The sequence below is a fragment of the Vulpes lagopus genome, chromosome 5 (assembly GCF_018345385.1).
Source record: "Vulpes lagopus strain Blue_001 chromosome 5, ASM1834538v1, whole genome shotgun sequence".
NCBI lineage: Eukaryota > Metazoa > Chordata > Mammalia > Carnivora > Canidae > Vulpes > Vulpes lagopus.
In genome coordinates this window covers 15,658,486-15,679,264 of record NC_054828.1, presented here as the reverse complement: position 1 = coordinate 15,679,264, position 20,779 = coordinate 15,658,486, and the positions used below count along the sequence as shown (strand labels likewise).

General features: G+C 38.8%; 2 protein-coding genes across 9 annotated transcripts in view; both read right to left on the bottom strand.

The window, feature by feature from the left end:
• Positions 1-2,767: 2,767 nt before the first annotated feature.
• Positions 2,768-11,254, bottom strand: MTERF2 (mitochondrial transcription termination factor 2). Of its 7 annotated transcripts, none has more exons than XM_041755274.1 (4): positions 11,051-11,254; positions 9,172-9,294; positions 6,920-7,011; positions 2,768-4,188 (listed from the first exon to the last, which is right to left on the bottom strand). In XM_041755274.1, exon 4 carries the CDS (start codon positions 4,128-4,130, stop codon positions 2,973-2,975), a length of 1,158 nt encoding a protein of 385 aa, XP_041611208.1. In that variant the 5' UTR covers positions 4,131-4,188; positions 6,920-7,011; positions 9,172-9,294; positions 11,051-11,254; the 3' UTR covers positions 2,768-2,972. The 7 variants fall into 7 exon arrangements, with proteins under 7 accessions (XP_041611208.1, XP_041611211.1, XP_041611210.1 ...); XM_041755277.1 differs by having other exon boundaries at positions 9,172-9,281; XM_041755276.1 differs by having other exon boundaries at positions 9,172-9,271.
• A 2,685-nt stretch (positions 11,255-13,939) lies between these two features.
• CRY1 (cryptochrome circadian regulator 1) overlaps positions 13,940-20,779 on the bottom strand; it is a 98,804-nt gene continuing 91,964 nt past the window's right edge. Inside the window, exons 11-13 of one of the 2 annotated variants that reach the window (XM_041757410.1) lie at positions 17,075-17,146; positions 16,894-17,000; positions 13,940-13,958 (exon numbers count right to left, since the gene is read on the bottom strand). In XM_041757410.1, the coding sequence (XP_041613344.1) occupies positions 16,894-17,000; positions 17,075-17,146 (179 nt within the window). In that variant the 3' untranslated portion in view covers positions 13,940-13,958. Of the gene's footprint in view, positions 13,959-15,309; positions 15,951-16,893; positions 17,001-17,074; positions 17,147-20,779 lie in introns of those variants that run through there. The other variant, XM_041757409.1, reaches the window with a different exon arrangement.

Genomic DNA, 20,779 nt, shown 5'->3' with positions numbered 1-20,779 from the left:
AGGGAAAATAAAATCTGGATACTGCATGTTTGGCCATGAATGTGTATTTTCTAAAAATTTAATCTTGTTAAGTCAGAGTAAGCTACAAATGTATCTCTATAACTGAAACTGCCTCTGGTTTTCCATACCTTCACCTGAGCACCTCAATTTTGCTGATGTATACTAAGCTTTTTTCAAATTAATGGCCACTCAACTCTGCCGAACTTTCTCATATACCCTCATGTGTATTTGTTTTCTTACTCAGAACCACCACCCCGTACCTTCCTTCCCAACCCTCCTGCAGTAACCCCCCCCCCCATTCTACTGCCCTGTGTAAAAAGAGGCAACCTAGCAGTAACTGTCCTCTCATGCCACTTACTCCATCAACCTGCCTGCATCCGTTCCTGTGTTCTGTGGACCAGTGCTCTGACCCAACATCCGTTCACTTTCACTCCCTGCAGGATATTAATCCTGCAGTTTTTCCATCTCTTCCATCGCTCTCCTGAGTCATACCTATCAGTATAGAAGCACTTTCTGGTATTTGCTTTCTTTAAAGAAAAATTATGCCTAATCTTAAAACCTTCATTTTCTGGCTTCCCTTTGCAGTTCTTGAAAAACTTTATATAGTCCCTGCCTCTTACCCATCTCCTGTCCTTGCAGTCCGCTCCAGTTGTCTTCTTACATTCTCATTGCACCACTCCTGATAGGGCCAACCAATGATATCCCCCCCCCTTTTTTTTTAAGATGTATTTATTCATGAGAGGCACAGAGAGGCAGGCTCTTTGCAGGAAGCCCGAGGTGGGACTCGATCCCAGAACCCTGGGGTCACGCCCTGAGCCGAAGGCAGATGCTCAACCGCTGAGCCACCCAGGCAGCGCCCCGCCCAGTGATTTCCTTGTTGCCAAATCCATTGGTCACTTATCTGTATCTTAGTTGACCACTCTGTGGCATTCAATATTATTGACCATGCCCTCTTTTCTTGGCAGACCTCCTCTTTTGATCAACTCTTCCCCGGCATGGCCAGCCACTACTACAAATCTATAATCTATTTCTGGGCCACCCCATTTAGAATTGCAGCTTTAAATATCATAGATACACAGATGATCCCTGAATCTCTCTCTCTCGCCCTGACTTCTCACAGTTCCAGACTTGGCCATTTGCCTGTTTGACATGTCTGCTCAGTTATCTAGCAGGCATCTCAAAATAGAACTAAGGTAACCATTTAAATGTATAATCTATTCCAAACTAGGAGACTGAGAGTGGAAGATAAAGTGCACCACTGATAATTATGTCAGGACAGCAACCAAAAGAAATTTTCCAAGGGTTTCCCATCACACTTAGAATGAGACGCTGTTCCTCAGATGGACAGGTGACACTCTTAACCTGTGCCACTCTCCCTGACACTCCTTCCTGACCCAACTATTACTGGCTGCCATTCTTTTTCTTGAACAAACATTCCTGTTTAACTTTGGGTAGGTAAGTGACCCTTTTTGTGCCTGTGTCTCCTCATCTGTAGAACAGTAAATGGTGGCATTCAACCCTGAGGGTTCTGAAGCACAATATGCCAGGCACTTAGTAGTTGCTGCACAGGAGTATCTTTCACTACCCTAAGGAACCTAACCAAAAAAAAAAAAAAAGGATCCTAACAGATGTGGATAGTGAGGATTACTTGCATTTGCTTAATGAATAAAGGCCTTTCATTATGTAAGACCATGCACACACAGGACACAGATACTGGAGTGTTAAGGTCAACTGTATATTGGTTACAAAGTTCAAACTGCACAGCTGGAAGTGAGCCAGTCTTTATCTGGGTAATGTTTATCTTGGAACAAGATTTAGAAACAGAAACTTGGAACGCTACTAAAATCGGTACCATCACACACTTTCCCTTTCAGAGCCAGACCTGGATTTTCAGTTTTCTAAAAAGCTGCTTACTTCAAATGTATGTAAGTTAGATCATTTCATATTTAAGGAATTTTGCATAAAAATCCCTAAGTTTGTAGCTGATACTCCTTTGGCATGTCATATAAGGGTGTGGCTTTTTTTTTTTTTTTTAAAGATTCATTTACTTGAGAGAAAGCAAGCAAGAGAGGAGGAAGGGGCAGAGGGAGGGAATATCCAAGCAGACTCCCGCTGAGCACAGAGCCATGAGATCAGGAGCCGACCTGAATCCAAGAGTTGAGGTTAACCTCCTGAGCCGCCCAGGCACCCCAGGGTATAACTTTTCTTAATTAATGCCAACTCTTAAGCAATCCTTTTTCTATTCACAGGTTTGAACATAAGTCAGTCACAATAAATCTGGGCTCTATCACTTGGCAGGCCTCTCTAAGCTTGTTTCCTCATCTATAAAATGGGGAAAGTAATCAGTGCACATAAAGGAGTTCTACGAGAGGAGATGTTCAGTTTTAAACAAACCACACAAGTATAAGCTCTGTTCTTTTTTGGATGAGAAATACTTGGTTCTCAAAGGCACACCTTTATCACAACCAAGAGATAAAATCAGCTTTCTTGAAAAAAAATATTAGAAGTTTGCTAATTTCACTTAACACTAAGACATACAGGATTCAGACCACAGTACAGTGATGTTTCAGAGCTGGTGGTGAGGAAGAAGACTGGATCTATATCCCAGACGAAATGTGCTACACAAATAAAAATGTATCCATACTCTGCATTAAGGGAGTGCATCTGGCAATTTCTTAGAAAGGATTCTCTGATAAAGTTATCATTCTGATGTGCCACTTACTAGTACAGGAGTTTTTAAAAATAGCTCAAAATAAAAATTACCAACTTTATTTACCAAATTTATTTAAAATAAATGCAGTTTATAGTTTAAAATATAGCAAAGGAGTCAGATTGTCTACTTTGGAATTAGACACAACTCAAAAGGTTAGTAGTTTCTTAAAAGTAGTAGTGCCTATAAACTGCCTGAATCACTTAAGTCTTTGCTACTCAGCTTCACTCTGCGATACTATAAAGCAGCAGCAGTCCCCAAGTTACTCTTCAATATTTAATGGTGCCACAGGGTTAAATAATGGCCTTCCTTTTTTGGCCTGAATTTTGCCAAAGTTAGCCTCAAACTCTTTTTTTGTTCCACTTAAATTTGCTAGATGTCCATCTTTTATTCTGTAGCCTAGGGAATTCAGTTTCCTTATCCTGTACTGCACTATCTGTGGTGTTAATTCAAGAACCATGGGAGTTTCTTTTATCTGAGCTATGGAAATCCCTTCTTTCAGTAATCCCTGAATTCTCTCTTCCAAAACTGGAACAGAGTAATATAAAATGGCAGGACATTTCAAAACTAATTGCTTCAGGTCATGATCTGTGCATTTAAAAGCATTTTTAGAGAAGGAAATGCTATTCTGTATATTTCCTGGGCAAAGTTGAAAAAGAAATCCTTTGAGTTTGGATAAAAGCTGGAGAATTTCAAAGTTTGTGAAACCTTGCTCCTGGAGAAATTCTAGTGTTTTCTTTATAGCTGCAGAAGAATTTAGCAATATAAATGGATTCTGGCTTAATAATTTCAGTAACCAAACTTTCATGTTGGCCTCAGAGCCACCCAAATTTAGGTAACTCTCTTGGAGAATACTTATCATTTGCCTATTTTTCTCAATAGGGTTATGAAAAATATTAGATGCAGTTGTCAAAAATCTGCCAATGACCACATTTTTGAGTCCCAACTCTTGAAAGAACTGAATGTTCAGCTTCTGGGTTTCCTGGTCTTTAATAGTAAAGAAAGATTCTGGAAACTGTTCTATTAACTTAACTAACTCTTGCTCGTTTTTGCAGACCAACTGCCAGAGTTCTCTCTGAGTGTTAACAGTGGTTGGACTGCAGACAATTGCTTCTGGGCAGCGTTCCAAAATACTGGCAACAGTAGCTTCATCGGCACCTAGTTGTTGTAAAACACTTGCAACTTCTTCAACATAGGTTTCATCTTCAAAAAGGACCCATCCTTTTAATCTGCGAATTTTCCTGATGTCAACTGAAAATTTATAGAGTTTTTCCACAGTTCTTTTATTTTCTTTGTTTGACTGATGATCAGTTGTATAGGTGAAGGACGCTAAAGAGGGTCTGTATTTTGAAGCCGACAGCATCTTTCTGAAGGAACACAGCCTGCACAGCTGGGATCTTATCAGCAATTTCCACAGCATGCTTGCACTCCATTGGTGGCTTCCCACTATCCTGGGACTCAGAATGTACTCATCACACCTGTAACAAAGAAAACACAGATTTTAATATAAGGGGTTCTGACTGTCAGAATGCAACCACGTATTTGGGCTCTAAGCAATAAGCACAGAAATAACACAGATTTAACTTAGGAAAACTGAATTTTGCCAAAGCTAGCCTCAAACTTTCTGTGAAATATTATATATATCCTCTTAAGTAATTTATAAAGTAACTAATACACCTCTTCACAACATAAGACATTTGTTACAAACACATTGTCTATGTTGAGCTTTGCCACAACCTTGTGAATAATTTCCATTTTATAGCTCAGTAGCAAGTCCATAGAGTTCAAGGATTCAAAGACCTCAAATGCTATTCTGACACAAATTCCCTTTCCTACACTGTTGTTTTTCTTTAGGAGACATATTTTACTTTTCACACACATATACACACACACACAGGGTTTTCTTTTTTCCTAACATTTAGCTAGAGCAAATACTTATTGGGGAGTCATCTCTAATTTTATATTTTAGAGTAAATATTTCTGCTGAATGATTAATACCCAGTCAATTTATTTAAAATTAACATTTTAATAATAGTAATAATAATGATAAAAGTATAAACTTTAAATATATAAAGTATAAACTTATTTTATGACAATTATGTGAAAATCCTTTTTATAAATCCAAAATTAAAGTCCTAGCCAGATAAAGTGAGGAATGCTATGTAACTGCCCCAGAGGAGCAACGGGCAATCAAATTAAGTGGAATAGGGACCGTACTTCTTTACAGCAGTCTAACCAGCTGTCCCCACTTGACAGCCTTAGGTCCCTAGAGATGGCTATACTGTGCTTAATGCATTATGGACTTTGGCACGATTTCCTTATCAGCGTAATGTAAACACGTCTAGTTTGTTGTCTTAACTTTTTTTTTAAGATTTTATTTATTTGAGAGAGAACATGTACAAGGCAGGGAGGGGAGGAATGGCAGAGAAAGAGGAAGAAGCAGACACTCCGCTAAGCAGGGACACCTTCCCACCAAACGCAGGCTCCAACCCAGGACCCTGAGATCATGACCTGAGCTGAAGGCAGACTCTTAACCGACTCAGCCACCCAAGGCACATCTTAACTTTCAGTACCTTAGAGGGTTAAGTGTCACATCCCTGCCACAAAAGCATGAACTACTTACTTAGCTAGTTAATAACCTTCCTTTCCTATTTCTAGGTTTGAAGGAAAGTTGAAAAAAGCCACAATCCAACCCCTACCCTTAATAATGCCATTGCCATACATGCCAAGGACTTTTCACTTTCAAGCCTGTCCTAACTAAGGCAAATAAATCACTATTCTCTAAGGAAAAATAACAAGCAACAAGGTTCTCAGTTTGGTTTACCATTTGTGATAATAGCTCATTGTGAGTGCCCTGGTGTCCCAAATAATTATAAGCATAGTTTGTTTTACTTCTCATGGTTCAGCCAGAGTATTTTTCATATAATTCCTATTACCAGTTTCCTTTAGATGACTCCAAACAACCAAAACGTAAATATTAAGCTATTTAAAAATTTCTAAGAGAAAAAAAAATTTCTAAGAGGATCATGGATTTTAACAGGAAGCAGGAGATATACTACATAGTAAGGATGGGTACAAGCAGATCTAATCTGGAGTCCCACCCAGTCTTGGGCCTCACATCTGTACCAATGCTGGAAGAAGCACTGGCTCTGTGGCCACAATGTCCGAGCTCAGTCCTAGTTCTAATTTATGGGGTCATCTTGTTGGGACAGTTACTTAGCCTCAGATTAAGTAAGTAAACAAGTAGTGATTAGAACAGTGCCTCACAGTAAATGTTCAATAAGTACAACTACTAATAGTACCAACTGTAAAAGGGAAACAAAGTACATAAACTTTTACAGTATACAGAGATACTATGAGTCCAGTACTTTTGCACAGAGCCTGGTACATAGTAAGCACTCAATAAGTAGTAGCCATTACTAGCAAACACCTGGAGCTAAAATTCTTATAGTAATAGGACTTTAAATTGTATTTTAGACAGAAGTGCATTATCTACAAAGAATAAGTGAAAATTGTGAAAACTGATTTTTAAGATTTTATTTATTCATGAGAGACACACAGAGAGAGAGGCAGAGACACAGGCAGAGGGAGAAGCAGGCTCCACGCAGGGAGCCCGACGTGGGACTCGATCCCGGGTCTCCAGGATCACGCCCTGGGCTGAAGGTGGCAGTATACCGCTGAGCCACCCAGGCTGCCCATGAAAACCATTTTAAATGCTTTAGTTGTCCCAAGTAATTGCTTATAAAAGCAAGATGTTCTCACCAAAGGGAATTTTCCAAAAGACTAAGGTGTGGGAAAGTCCTTCACAACTGTTCATAATTGACACACGTCTGTTGTTTTCTGATTCTTGTCCCCTTTGTTATGATTTTTAAATATATAAAGCAAAGCTACCTTGTATATGAGAATTAGGGTCTAAGCTCATCCTTCAATTTGAACTTGTGAAGACTCAGAATTTTTCTCAAAAATATCTTAACCAGAAACCATACTAAATACAGACATGTCTTCTTGTAAGTCCAGTATAGCAAGGGGTTCCTCCTGCACTAGAAAATTCTGGTGTTTGGCCAAGCACCAGATGAAATATTTGGTTTAGTGAGGGGGTTGTACTATACAAAATGACAGATTAAACATTAGCACCATGCTGACCACACCAAGACGTTCCTGCCCAATGAGTCTGAGGGTAAAGCAGGCCGTCTCACATTTCCTGCTTACTTCAGGGTGAACTATTATGTGCTCAGTGAGTTGTCTCACAATTAAAGCCATCTTGCTCCTTCTCACTCTCTCTCTGATGAGCAAACAGCTGACTGCAAAAGTGAAGAACACAAATGTTGTGACTCCTCTATAATTAACACACGTTATATATACAAGTTATTTCTTCTTTTATTTTATCCACTCTAAGTAACCTTGGCATCAAAAACACTCCATAAACATTTAAAATGAGTACACGATATATGGGATAGATATATTGTAATTCTGTAATTCATCCCCTAACACTGAGTATTTGAGCTATTTGTAATACCTGTTATATGGTGACTGTTATCTGTCCACATTTCATCATTTTTTCTTTTAGGATGAATTCCTAGGAGTAGAATTACTGAAGAGGAGATGTGAGAACATTTGAAAAGCTAGGTTGTTAACTTACTATCCAGAAGAATAACTCAGTTGACCAAGCAGTATGACTGATTCATCAGTTTTTTTTTTAATTTTTTTAAAGATTTTATTTATTTATTCAGGAGAGACAGAGAGAGAGAGAGAGGCAGAGACATGGGCAGAGGGAGAAGCAGGCTCCATGCAGGGAGCCCAATGTGGGACTCGATCCCTAGACTGTAGGATCACACCCTAAGCCGAAGGCTCAACTGCTAAGCCACCTAGGTGTCCCCTGATTCATCATTTTTAATTTTAATGTCTGAAAAATGAACACAATACTAATTTAACTTCATTTTCTTCTATTAATGAGGCTGAGCTTAATGCATTATTTTGCCCATCTTTAATTCCTTTTGTGAATGAACTATTCCTGCCTTTCTAAATTGCAATCTTTTTGCTTTTTAAAAAACTTATACAAACTCTTCATATATTAAAAAAAAAAAAAACACAATCATCTCTCTAGTTCACTTTCAGTTTTTTATGGTATATTCCAGAATTATCAAAGTGCTTACATTTTTTATTGTGGTAAGGTATAAACTTTACCACTGTAACCATTTTTAAGTATAAAATCCAGTGGTAGTAAGTAAATTCATAATGTTGTACAACCTCTACCACTATTTCCAGAACTTTTTCATTACTCCAAACACAAACTCCTTTCACATTAAACAATTACTCCCCAATCCTTCCTCCTCTCAGCCCCTGGTAATTTCTTTTCTACTTTCTGTCTCTAGGAATTTGCCTATTCCTGGTACTTCACATAAATGGTATCAAACAGTATTTGTCCTGTTGCATTTGGCTTATGTTTTGCACTTGGCATAACATCTTCAAGGTTCATACACAGTAGAGCACGTGTCAGAACAGAGTGGTTAATTTTTAGTGGTCAAGGGTCACGGAAGTTTTCCTTTCCTTGATGATTCCTACTGCTTATATGTATGTGATCAGATAAAAATTCACCCATATGTCCTTCTATATTTTTGATTTTAAAAAGTGAGCTCCTTTAATTCACTTGACATTTCTGGTGTGAGCTGAAAGTCTAAACAGATTATCAAAAGGTTAGTTTGTCTCTAAGCACTGTTTTTGAACAATCTTTCCTTTCTTCACCATCTGTGAGGCCTCCTTAACCCTACATTAGGTGTAGCCTGGGATTCCACCTGCCTCTGCCCTCCCGTTCCCCGCCCCCCAATCCTACAAGTCCCTGAATGAGCCCCGAGGCTAATTTCTTTGCCGCACACTTGGCTACCTCTGCCACACCTTGTAAAACCACCTCTGGGTCAACGCACTCTTGCACATCCCCAACCAACGATGTCAAATCTCCTCAGCTCGGACCTCCAGCTTACTCCGCCCTTTCCTATAGCTATACCTTTCAGTATGCAGGGTAATCCCTGCCGCTGTGCTGATCCCAACCTCTCTGCCCTGAAATCTCCAGAGCCCTTCTTTCTCACAGACTCACTCCTTCAGCTCAATGGCTCTTCTCACTCCACTTCCACTAAACACCTTCCACTCCAGCTAAAATCCTATTTTCTCTTACCCTCACTTAATTCTTGCATATCTTTCTTTCCACTTCCTCTCCTCCTATTATATAGATCGCAGTAAAAACCTTCCATGCGATTAGAGCCGATGAGTCCTGTTGGTTCCTCTTTTGACCTCTGCAGCTTTCAGCAGGGTTGACTACTTTCTCCATGAAATACTCTCACCTGATTTCCAGGACTTCCCCTCTCTCAGCTTTCCTCCCCCTCCTTGCTACACTCGGACTTCCCTTTATCTCTCTCCTCTGCAGGCTCATCTTCAAGGCTTGATTCTAGACCTTCTCTTCTTCTTACCTTCCAGTTTCTCCTCAGAGATCCTGTCCTCATCCAGGGCTTCAGTTAATCACTTGGGCTTCTCTCCAACTTCTTCTCAAAATGTGATCTTGTCACCTCCCTGCAATAAACTTTTCAATGGCACTTTAGGATAAAGACATAAAACAAAATAAAAATGCCTTTACACCATGGTCTAAACTGCCTTTCTGTCTGGGTTCTGTTACCATCCAAATCTGTGCTCGCCCGCCTCATCCCCAACCCCACAGCCACCCAGTTCTTTCCAGTCCCTGGTACTGTACCGGTTCCTATCACTGGGGCTTTGAAGGCTTTGCCCATGCCCAAAGTGCCCCTGCCTAACTCCTAGGTCTGAGTGTCACTTTCTCAGGGAAACTTCCATCATAAATGGATGAAGCCTCCAGTCCCCATTATAGGCTTTGATGGCACCACAGACCTCTCCTTGTGCCACTGTCATAGCTGCAGCTGTTCATGTGTTTTTCTCTCACCCTCCATGAGGGCCATGTTCCAATGAATTGCTTCTCTACCCTTCACTTCATTGGCATTGCTGACTCTAGGGGGCATTCCTGGACAGGAGGACCTCATGTGTGCCCTCACACAGCACCCTCTTGACCCTACTGTAGCAGTGAAACTCCTGTAAAGTTCTTCATCCATTCAACCAGTGGTTTTCCTTTTTTTTAAGCTCATGCTTAAAAAGCTCATGTGTTGTCAGTCATTACATTACATTTGTCAGGTCTTCTGCCAAAATGTTTCTTCATATCTTTGGATCACAGACCCATTAGAGAACCTGGTAAGAGCCAGACTCTTCCCAAAAAGGGGCGGAGGGAAGACCTATACTCCCGTCTTGCAAAAGATTTTACCAGGATTCATGGGCACCCTGCAGCCCAGCTATAAACAACCTGCACTAGATTGCAAGCACTGGGAGGACAGGGTCTGAGTGCTGTTTGTCTCTATCTTGTTCCCAGCAAAGAACTTGGCCCACAGAGGAACAAAATCAGTTATTTGACAACTGAGACTGAATGCACAAACCCACTCCATGAGGCAATCTAATATGGTATGTTAAACTGTGGTCTGCCAGAGCTTAATTCCTGGTCATTGGTTGTGTTGGGACTTGGGGAAAAAGTCACATCACCTCTCTGTGCCTCAGTGTCAGAAAATGGGGACACTATATCTCACTATATCCTGAGTGACTGTGAAGACTATGTTAATACCATAAACCACTTACAGAGCATTTGGAAATTTTATTAAACCACCACAGCCCATTTTAAAGATGAGGAAACAGAGTAAAGTAACCTTCCCAAGGCTGCTCAGCTAATAAAGGGCAGACCTTGGATTCAAACCCAACAACTTGGCTCCAGAGTACAGCTCTTAGCCTGTGCCCTACACAGTAATGCTCTTAGCAAATGTTAACTCATAACATGGTCTATCCCCAGATACTTCATGTTTCTTAAGCATTCTTGAGGATTTAAGTTCAATTCTGGAATGTGTGCAATTTTCATACTTAATACAGTTCGCTCCACAACATCAGTAATAATTAAGTTCTACTCTTATAACCTGTATGATCTGCTGACAGTTCCAAATTAACCCCAATATTTGTTAGGAAGTAAAAATGAGAACCGAAGGAAGAGAATCTCCGGGAATGAGCGAAAGCCACACATCCATCGTGTGGGGCCTGCGCTTTTCCAGAGGAGCTTCTGACTTGCGGCGCCTGGGCATCCACCGCCAAGCAGCCCGAGCGCGCTGAGCGGCTGGCGGGGGGCGGGGGGGGGGGGGGGGACGAGGGGGGTGGCGTCCGGTTCCGCGGTGCGCGGCCCCCGACCCACGCCTGCCAGCCGGGGCGTGGCTAAGGCTCACACCCGGGGGCGGAGAAAGGTGTGCGACTCACCTGTCCACTCCATGCAAGACGCAGTGAGTCCCGGGTCCCTCCGTCCTTCCTCCCTCCCCCCGCAGAGACTTCCCGTAGCCTGCAGTCTTCCCGAGGCCTGGGAACAGGGGGCAGGGTCCCGAGACTAGGGTCCCGAGAACGCCGCGAACTCCCCTCGGCACCGCCGTCCCGGCCACCAGCTCCTCTACCCGCAGCCAATCGGAGCCCGAGGACGTAATCGCAGTCCCAACACAGCCAATCAAGGTGCGGGACACAGGCTACGTGACCCTCACGCAAGGCGTGCCTGCGCGGCGGGGGCGGGGCTGCGCGGCGGGGGCGGGGCTGCGCGGCGGGGGCCGGCCGGCGTGGGACGGCCGGCGTGGGAATCCGCCTTCTTGGGAACACAGCCAGGTGCCAGCAGTTATTGCGCCTGGCATTTTCACACCCTTTCCCTGCCAGCAATTAGAAACCCGGGAGTGCGGTACCTTGGGGAATGTCACCAGCCCATAAGAAGAAACGTAAAAGTTAACTCAGAAACCGCTGTACCTCTAAGTTATAGCCATTCAGAGTTCCAAAAATAATTTGATAGGTAAAGAACTAATTTACAAAAGAAATGTAGATCAAAAAACAAACCAAAAAAAACCCCTCTTTGGAACATATCTAGTCTTCCTGCTACCTCTCCCACCCGCCCCCAGTAGTGAGCGACTGTGTCTAACTCGTCTTTAAAAGCCTCCCTCAAAAAAAAAAAAAAAAGAAAAAAGAAAAGAAAAGAAAGAAGAAAAGAAAAGAAAAGAAAAAGAAAAAAAGCCTGCCACTTTGACCTAAACTTGCCTTTTCTGATGAACTGCCCAGTGGTTTACATTATAATTATTACCTGTGATGTTAACCTCATAAACTAATCTCTCCTTAAAGCCAGTCTCAATGTCTATCCCATTTATTTTCACATTTATCTATCAATCAACAAATCTTTATGGTATGCCTATTAAGTTCCAAGCATGTGAAACAGCTATGAGAAGACAAGACAAGAGGGTAATAATAATAATAAAGTACATTCCCTGTCCTGATGAAGTTTACACGTAGAACAGTGGAGGACAAAGACATTCACAACCCATAACATTAATCCCAACAAGGTCAATTTCGTTTCCAAAGACAGGGTGCCCCCACCCTGCCTAGTTGTCCTATACTCCTGTGTAGAGTTGGAGTGAGAAAACTTGATTTTTCCTAGACTGGAGATCTCTCCCTTCATGTTTCACAGCACACTGTGCACAACTCTAACGTGGCCTGAACATACACCACTATAAGTCTTCCAGACTGCCCTCTCATTTTGTGAACTCCCTGTGGATACTTATGAATTTATTTTCCTATGAACAGTATGTGACACATTATAGGAACCCAGTAATTGCTAACTGGAGTCTAGCCTTAATATAGTTTGTGCTCAGTAGGCTTTTTGAGAGGGACTGACATTTGTACTTTAATTACACAAAGTAGCAGCAAGAATTCTAGCTCCTTATCTCAAGATCAATTTTGATCTCCAGGACATTCTAGAATTAAATGAGTAGCTAATGTATGTGAGATCAGGGAGTGGTCCAGTAATCCTTCTCCTTCTGAGTTATCCTTATATAAAAATCCTATTAATTCGTGGCTTTATTGAACATTTTTTTCCTGCAGTACAAGGATCTGGGGTCCAGATAAACCAAAATGTTTCACTGCATTTAGTAAAAGGGAATTAGAGTAGGATACAGAGAAGAGAAGGAAATTAAGGAGTGTAAACTCAAGCACCTTAGAAGTACATGCTGCAATCGCTGACCAGGAAGACGGGAGCAAACATGCACACTAGGCGCTGGCAGTTAGCTTGTACCAGGGCTCCACATAATTGTGTTAAGAAATGGCAATACATATGACCCTGTGCATTGTGATCAAATTGAAATTTACCAAGTCAGCAATGTCAACTGTATTAAATAAATGCTACCTAAAATTTTTTCCATTCCAAGTATTCAGTGAATTTCTATGACACATGCAATCAGGGAAAAAAAAGCCCACTTGAATGAAGAAATGGAAGAAAGTAGCCAATATTATGGATATTACCTATAAGAATATTATAAACATGTTTCAAATTGTGGGCAGATCCTGAAGTGTCTAGTACTTAAGAGGTGCATTAAAAATATACTATTATTAGTCTTTTATATCCCAGGTTTATGAATTTATTTCAACTGAATGTAAAAACATAAAAACTTTGCAAAGGTTCTTTCAAAAGTTCATTTTCCTCAACTCAATTTTTCCAAGTTGCCAGAACAGAACAGGTTTTGTTAACAAGATTTCAAGATATATTTCCTGAACGAATAAAAGTTCTTAAATCCCTCAACCACTAGCAGGGTTTTCAGAACACTAACCTTTCTTGCTTAGGGGAAAACACTATTCAAACACTTGCTCTACTGGAATACACTGATACCTGTCTTTCCCTTTCAGTGATTCTTTTTAGTTACAATTTAAACAAACTGAAAAAGCTTTCCAAAACCCCCTAAAAAACAAAATCCCCTTACATTTAAAAGTAAAATATAAGTGTCAATGCTGAAACAATGTTCTTTTACTTAAATATTTATTCATATTAAACCTGAATCTTGGGATCCCTGGGTGGCGCAGCGGTTTGGCGCTTGCCTTTGGCCCAGGGCGCGATCCTGGAGACCCGGGATCGAATCCCACGTTGGGCTCCCGGTGCATGGAGCCTGCTTCTCCCTCTGCCTGTGTCTCTGCCTCTCTCTCTCTCTCTCTGTGACTATCATAAATAAAAAAAATTTAAAAAAAAAATAAAAAATAAAACTGAATCTTTTAGGGGGGTACCTGGGTGGCTCAGTCTGTTAAGCATCTGACTCTTGATCTCTGCTCAGGTCCTGATCTCAGGCTTATGAGTTCAAGCCCAGTGTTGTGGAGCCTACTTAAAAAGAACAAAACAAAACAAAACAAAAAACAAAACAAAAAACGACACTGAATCTTTTATTCCCTTGGATGATGGCAAATCCCAGGTCTATGAATTTCTCAATGCTGTACAGTACAATCAAGTCCAAAGAGTAGTTTGTTAAATACAAGCCATCATGAAAAACAATTAAAATATCACTCTTTATTAACAGTGGTGAAAGAGAGGCATATTTTTTCTTTCCTCAGTAATGAAACTTATTAATCAATATTATCAATCAGTATTAATTCATTACTCAGGATGCTTTTTAAAATGCATATCATATAAAAATATATATTACTGTTTTTGGATTTTATTTTATTTTTTTTGTTTTGTTTTTGGATGTTAGACTCAAATTATTCTTAAGTTATCTTCAAGTACAATTATCACACTGAACAACTATCACAACTAAAGACTGGGAAAATAAAAAGCCACAATTCCAAAAGGCAAAAACTAGCCTACAATAGATAGGAATGGGATAATAATAGTAATGAAAATAACAACGGCCAACCACAGCTGCAGCTTACAGTAAGGCAGACTATATACACACTGCACAATCTAAGGAGCTATACAACACAGAGCAGACCTGCAGCTAATGCCTAAGGACTATCCTGCCACATGCCAGGTGCTCTTATGAACATTTCATATGTAGTATGAAGCAGATACTATTCTCATCCCTGTATTGTAGATAAGAAAAAAAAAAGGCACAGAAAGTTAATAACTTGCCCAAGATCTCAAAGCGAGGGATGCCTGGGTGGCTCAGCAGTTGAGCATATGCCTTCAGCTCAGGTCGTCATCCCGGGGTCCGGGGATGGAGTCCCACATTGGGCTCCCTGCGAGGAGCCTGCATCTCTGCCTCTCTGTCTCTCATGAATAAATAAATAAAATCTTTTTTTTTTTTTTTTAAAGTGTCAAAGCTAATGAGTGGCAGAGCCAAGCCTTGGACTCCAGAGCCCACATTATTAACTGTTATGACTAACTCATGGTTACAAGCCCCATTACCTGAAATAACCTCTTTGATTTTAAATCTTTCTTCAAAAAAAAAAAAAAAAAAACAGAAAAACAAACAAAAAAATAAATCTTTCTTCCAGATAGGTATTTTTTAAAGTATAAAGCATTTGGAAGATAGTAATCTTATTTGGAATAATTTTGAAAAATACTATACTACTAAATAAAAGGGAGCTGTTCCTTCATCCAGAATGGTTATTATATGTGGTTTATAGACCCTCTAGTTTGTAATCACATCTCATGTAACAACGCTCTCCCCCTTACCCTAAAACAAAAACAAAAAAGAAGAAAAGAAAAAACAACCACCACCAAGTACACAAGATTCCATATATGCATATACTTTAATAACAAGGTCACTTAGCTGTAAATGAACAAAGGGAGACAGGGAGAACTTAACACATGATACTTCCACAGATTTGGGTCAAAACAGGCATACATGAAGCTTTAAAACATATATTGTCTGTGTTAACAGAAGCTCTAACTACCAATTTTGATTGCACACATTTTCTAAAACATTATTATCAAAGTGTAAAGTTAGATCAAACAATGATGTCAAGAAAATTTTGTCCTAAAATTTTAACAAAGTCTTTTAAGAAAATCTAAAAACCTCCTTATTTTCCCACATTGACTCTCAAAACTTTTTTATATCAGAATATCAGTTTGCCACTGTAACTTTTACCATACATGAAAAATTATCAAAAATATATTGATGGGTCTATACTAATTGTGACTATTTATATTTACATTAAGCAAATTTTTTACCAAGTTCTTTATATACAAATTACCATTTGTCCTATGCGAAATTCATTAAAAAGTTTAAAACTACAGAAATGTCATTAGAAACAATGCATTTCAAAATGTAACTGCTTTCCATCAATGAAGAACATTTTAAATAATTTAACTAAAATAAGTATTGAACTCCCCACCAATTTCAGCTGCAACAGTATTCCTCCTGAATGTTTTCTGTGATTTAAGGGGGGAAAAAAAAAACTGGGTAAAGTTTGATTGCAAGGAATTAAATGATAAAAATTTGATGAGTGTTTACTGATCTTATCTTCAAGAAATTTACAGTCTAATTAGAATTGATACTAAAAAAAACAGCAATTTTTTAAACTTACTTTTTATTATTGCTGTTCATATATATATATTATTACTGAAGTATAACTAACATACAATATTATATTAAGTTTCAGGTGTACATCATATTGATTCAACAACTGCATACATAACTCAATGTTCACCATGATAAATATAGTTAGCAATAATTTTAAAAATGCAAACAGTTTAAGATAACTGAAGAAATAAGTCTTTAAAAACTGGCAAATATACTGCTATAGGTGCTTTTCATATAAATTTAAATCATAAAATAATATTCCACATGAATATTCCACATGGATATAGACACCATGGCTTTTTTATACCTCTAAGAAAAAGGACAATATCTTAAAAAATTAAACTATTCTTGAACTGGAAAGAATTTAGATTTCAGCAGTATCACAGTAGGAAAAAGAAACAAATATTTAAGAGACAAAGATTTGGGAAAAAGTTCATAAAAGAATTATATTAATGCCACTAAAATAAAAAGTCACTAATTGTTTTAAATTCATGGTCACATAGTAAGGAAGTGAAAAAGATATCTTTTTCTGAGAAATCACTTAAGCACAATATCATAAGTTTTCCAAATTTAAAGATCATCAATTAAGATGACCATAAAATCTAGTGCAACAATTTGAAAAGCAGAGATGCACTTCTCTTGTCTAAGAATTAAATGATTTTATAATAATCACTGAAAAATGTATGCCTCAGTCTCTCTAGTTTGAAAAAAATGATTAGCTCCATTTTGGAAATTGTCTTAATTTATGTTGATTACACACTAAAACAAGAAATCGAGCTCTAAAATATTTACCTAATTAGTGCTCTGTCGCTGGACTTTAGGACCGATGATAGTCTGTGTGTCCTCTTCCTCACTAGGACGTTTCCCACTGCTGAGACCAGTGCCCATGGAGCTTCTTCCTATATATTTAAAAAATGTATATTTAAGATAGGAAAGGTACAAAGAACAGTATGCTCAAATGCTTCATTCTTACCTTGCTTTAATAGGTGAGTTTGCTGACTGTCTCCATGAGCATAGTGTAAAATACCACTCCCTTGAGAGCAACCTGTTAGTATTTAAAACACAGTAAAATTACTTAAATTCCAAGTCATATGTATTAAGACTACAAATTAATTTTTAAATAATTGTATTAAAGGCATTTATGCTTTTTAGGACTAAACCTCAATCCTTCACAGGAACCAAAATCACATGCCCAAATTAGGAAATTTAAACTTAGGATCATAGAAATGTTGGCTTTTGGTTCAAAGGCAGTATCACTAAAAATCTTTGTCTAAAAAACATTTCTTTACTGAATGACAATTAGACACTTGATCATGGAAGCAAAATATAGGGCAACAGTGAGATATATATCCTTTCACTTCTTGTCCCTCGATTCCACATTCAGTGCCTGGCCAAAACATATGTCCTTGGAGATAAGTGAATAGGGTCTGCCAGATGAGAATTAAAAAATTCAAAGCACACAAGGAGGAGGAAACACAATGTGGCAGTTACCTAGCCTAAGGAATTATATTAATCTTTCTAAAAAGACATAATGTTATAGGAGAACGGGTTGACACAGATGGTAGGTGCTAGAGAAACATTTTTGTCAGTGTGTCTATATTATGGACAAATATGCACATTCTACCCACTAAGAAAAGTCACCTCATGGTTTGAACAAGGCAATCTACTTAATTTCATGCTCAAGTTCCTCTGGATAAAGGATTCGGCTTTTCAGGTACTCCAAATTGGGAAAGTGCATGCCCTGATCCGGGATGAGGCCTTTTACCACTGGAAAGGGATACCTCCATCATAAATAATTAGTATTCCCTGTTGATATTTTAAATCACATGGTTTGTTTGTTTGAGGGGGAGGGGAAAAGGGAGAAAGAGAATCTTTTAAGCAGGCTCCATAACCAGGGTGGAGCAGATGTGGGGTTTGATCTAACTACCTTGAGATCATGACCTAAGCCAAATCAAGAGTCAGATGCTTAAGGTCACCTCTAATTATACTAAAAACACTCAGTTCTTGGACTTGTAAGGTTGAAGGTCGGATTCTGGACTACAGCAAATTCACCACTGAATGGTGCTACTCCTGGTTTTATCATCAGACTTACCCTAATAGTGATACTTGCTGCCTTGCATTATTGTACAAGATTATTTAAAACTTCACATAACAGGGACACCTGGGTGGTTCAGCAGTTAAAGTGCCTGCCTTCAGCCCAGGGCGTGATCCTGGAGTCCCAGGATCGAGTCCCACGTCGGGCTCCCTGCATGGAGCCTGCTTCTCCCTCTGCCTGTGTCTCTGCCTCTCTCTCTCTCTCTCTCTGTTCTCTCATGAATAAATAAATAAAAATCTTAAAAAAAAAAATAAAACTTCACATAACAATGTGAATGTACTTAATTCTACTGAATTGTACATTTAAAATGGTTAAATGCTAAGTTTCATATTGCATATATTTTGCAATCACGGAAACTTCAACAGGGGTGCCTGTGGGTAGCTAAGTTGGTTGAGCACTGGACTCAGTTTCCGCTTGGGTCATGATCTCAGGATGGAGCCCTGAGTCAGGTTCCCCAATCAGCAGGCAGTCTGTTTGGGATTCTCTACCTCCTTCTCTCCCTCCCCCTGCTCTCTTTCTCTCTAAAATAAATAAATTTTTTAAAAAGATTTTATTTTTTTATTCATAAGAGACACACACACACACATACACACACACAGAGAGGCAGAAATGCAGGCAGAGGGAGAAGCAGGCTTCCTGCAGAGAGCCCGATGAGGGACTCGATCCCAGACCCTGGGATCACGACCTAAGCCAAAGGCAGAGGCTCAACCACTGAGCCACCAAAGCGTCCCATAAATAAATTTTTTTTAAAAAAAGAAAGGAAATCTCAACAAATACACCTTATACATTAGTCACACTTATACATTTGTCAAGTGCTCCTTTATGCTACAGATTATACCAGGTACTAGGGATACAAATATTACTAAGCTGGGGTGGAGGCTTTTATGGCATACAGTGGGGATACCAAGGAAAGAAAAGTCAATTTTACTGGAAGAATCACAGAGATAGGCTAAATCACGGACTAGTCACCTCATTTTCTCAACTTCATTAATTTTATTCCACTTCCAGTTCTAAGACAAATAATAATCTCATAAACAAAAAATACTGAGTGAAAGCAGCCACATAAAAAAAAGAATACAAACAGCAGGACTCTATAAAGTTCAAAAACGAGCAAAAGAAATTATAAATTATAGTATTAATCAGGAGTGATTAGTTTTGAAGATGAAAGGCAAATTAATAAGCTCAATAAATACATTCAGAATTTCCTTAAGACAGCATTTTATTCTTTACAGAGCTAAATAATAAGCAGTCACTCAGAATCTTCCTGTGTCTCTAAATTCATGAATATCTCAACTGCCTATTACTTTCCCATAAAAATACAATAAATTATATTTTCACAAGAATAACAGTGTAAGAGACAATGAGTAAAGATCTTTGCTAGACCAACTGGCTTATGACTAGCATAGCTACTTAGAAAAATCAGAAATCCCCATATTCATTATGTCTTCAAAGACACTGCAGTAGTTAAATTTCAAATGCCAAGATTATATAAGATGGGAATTTTAGAATGAAAACAACTTTAAAAAACCCATATTTGTTGTTTTTTAAAAAATCCCACATTTTCTAAGGGCAAAAAGTTTATATGATCATACTCCTCTTATGTTACACTGTCTGTAGCACCATGGGTTTTTCACTCATAAAATTGTAACTTAAAGATATTATAGAGGGAAAACTGCACAGAAAAGATATTCAAAGGAAATATACCAAAATTTTTATAGTAACTGTCTTTACTGAATGGAATTGTGGGTGATTTTTTCTTCTTTTCTATTTTTCTGAATTTCCGAAATTATATATAGTGGATAGTTTTTTTTTAATTTTATTTTTTTCTAAAGATTTTATTTATTTATTCATGAGAGACAGAGAGAGAGAGAGAGACTGGCAGAGACACAGGCAGAGGGAAAAGCAGGCTCCATGCAGGGAGACCAATGTGGGACTCGATCCCAGGACTCCAGGATCACACCCTGGACCGAAGGCAGGTGCTAAACCATTGAGCCACCCAGGGATTCCCGTGAATATTTTTTTAAAAGCAGTTCTGAGGTACAATTTACATAAGATAAAATTCCTGTTTTAAGTATACAATTCAATAATTTTTAGTAACTTTACAGAGTTCTGTAATCATCAGGACAATCCAATTTTAGAACATTTTCATCCCCATTTGCATTCATTCTCATTCCTACCCCTATATCTAAATTAACCATTAACTTCCTTGGTTTATTTTGAAGATACACCTTTTCTAGATAGTTCATATAAATGGAATTGTGCAGTATGTGGTCTTTTATGTCTAGATTCTTTAACTTAATATTTTTGAGGTTTATCCATGTTGTAGCATGTACCAGCATTTTATTCCTTCTTATTAATGAATATTCCATTGTGTGGATGTGCCATATTTTGACTATTATAAATAAAACTATCATAAACATTCTTCTGATTCTTAAGTCTTTGTGTAGACATATATTTTCATTTCTTTTGAATAGATACTTAGGAATGGAATTTCTGGATTGTATGTTAAATTAATGTTTAGCTTGTAAGAAACTGCCAACCTGTTTCCCAAAGTGGCTGTACCATTTTACAGCCCATCTCTCA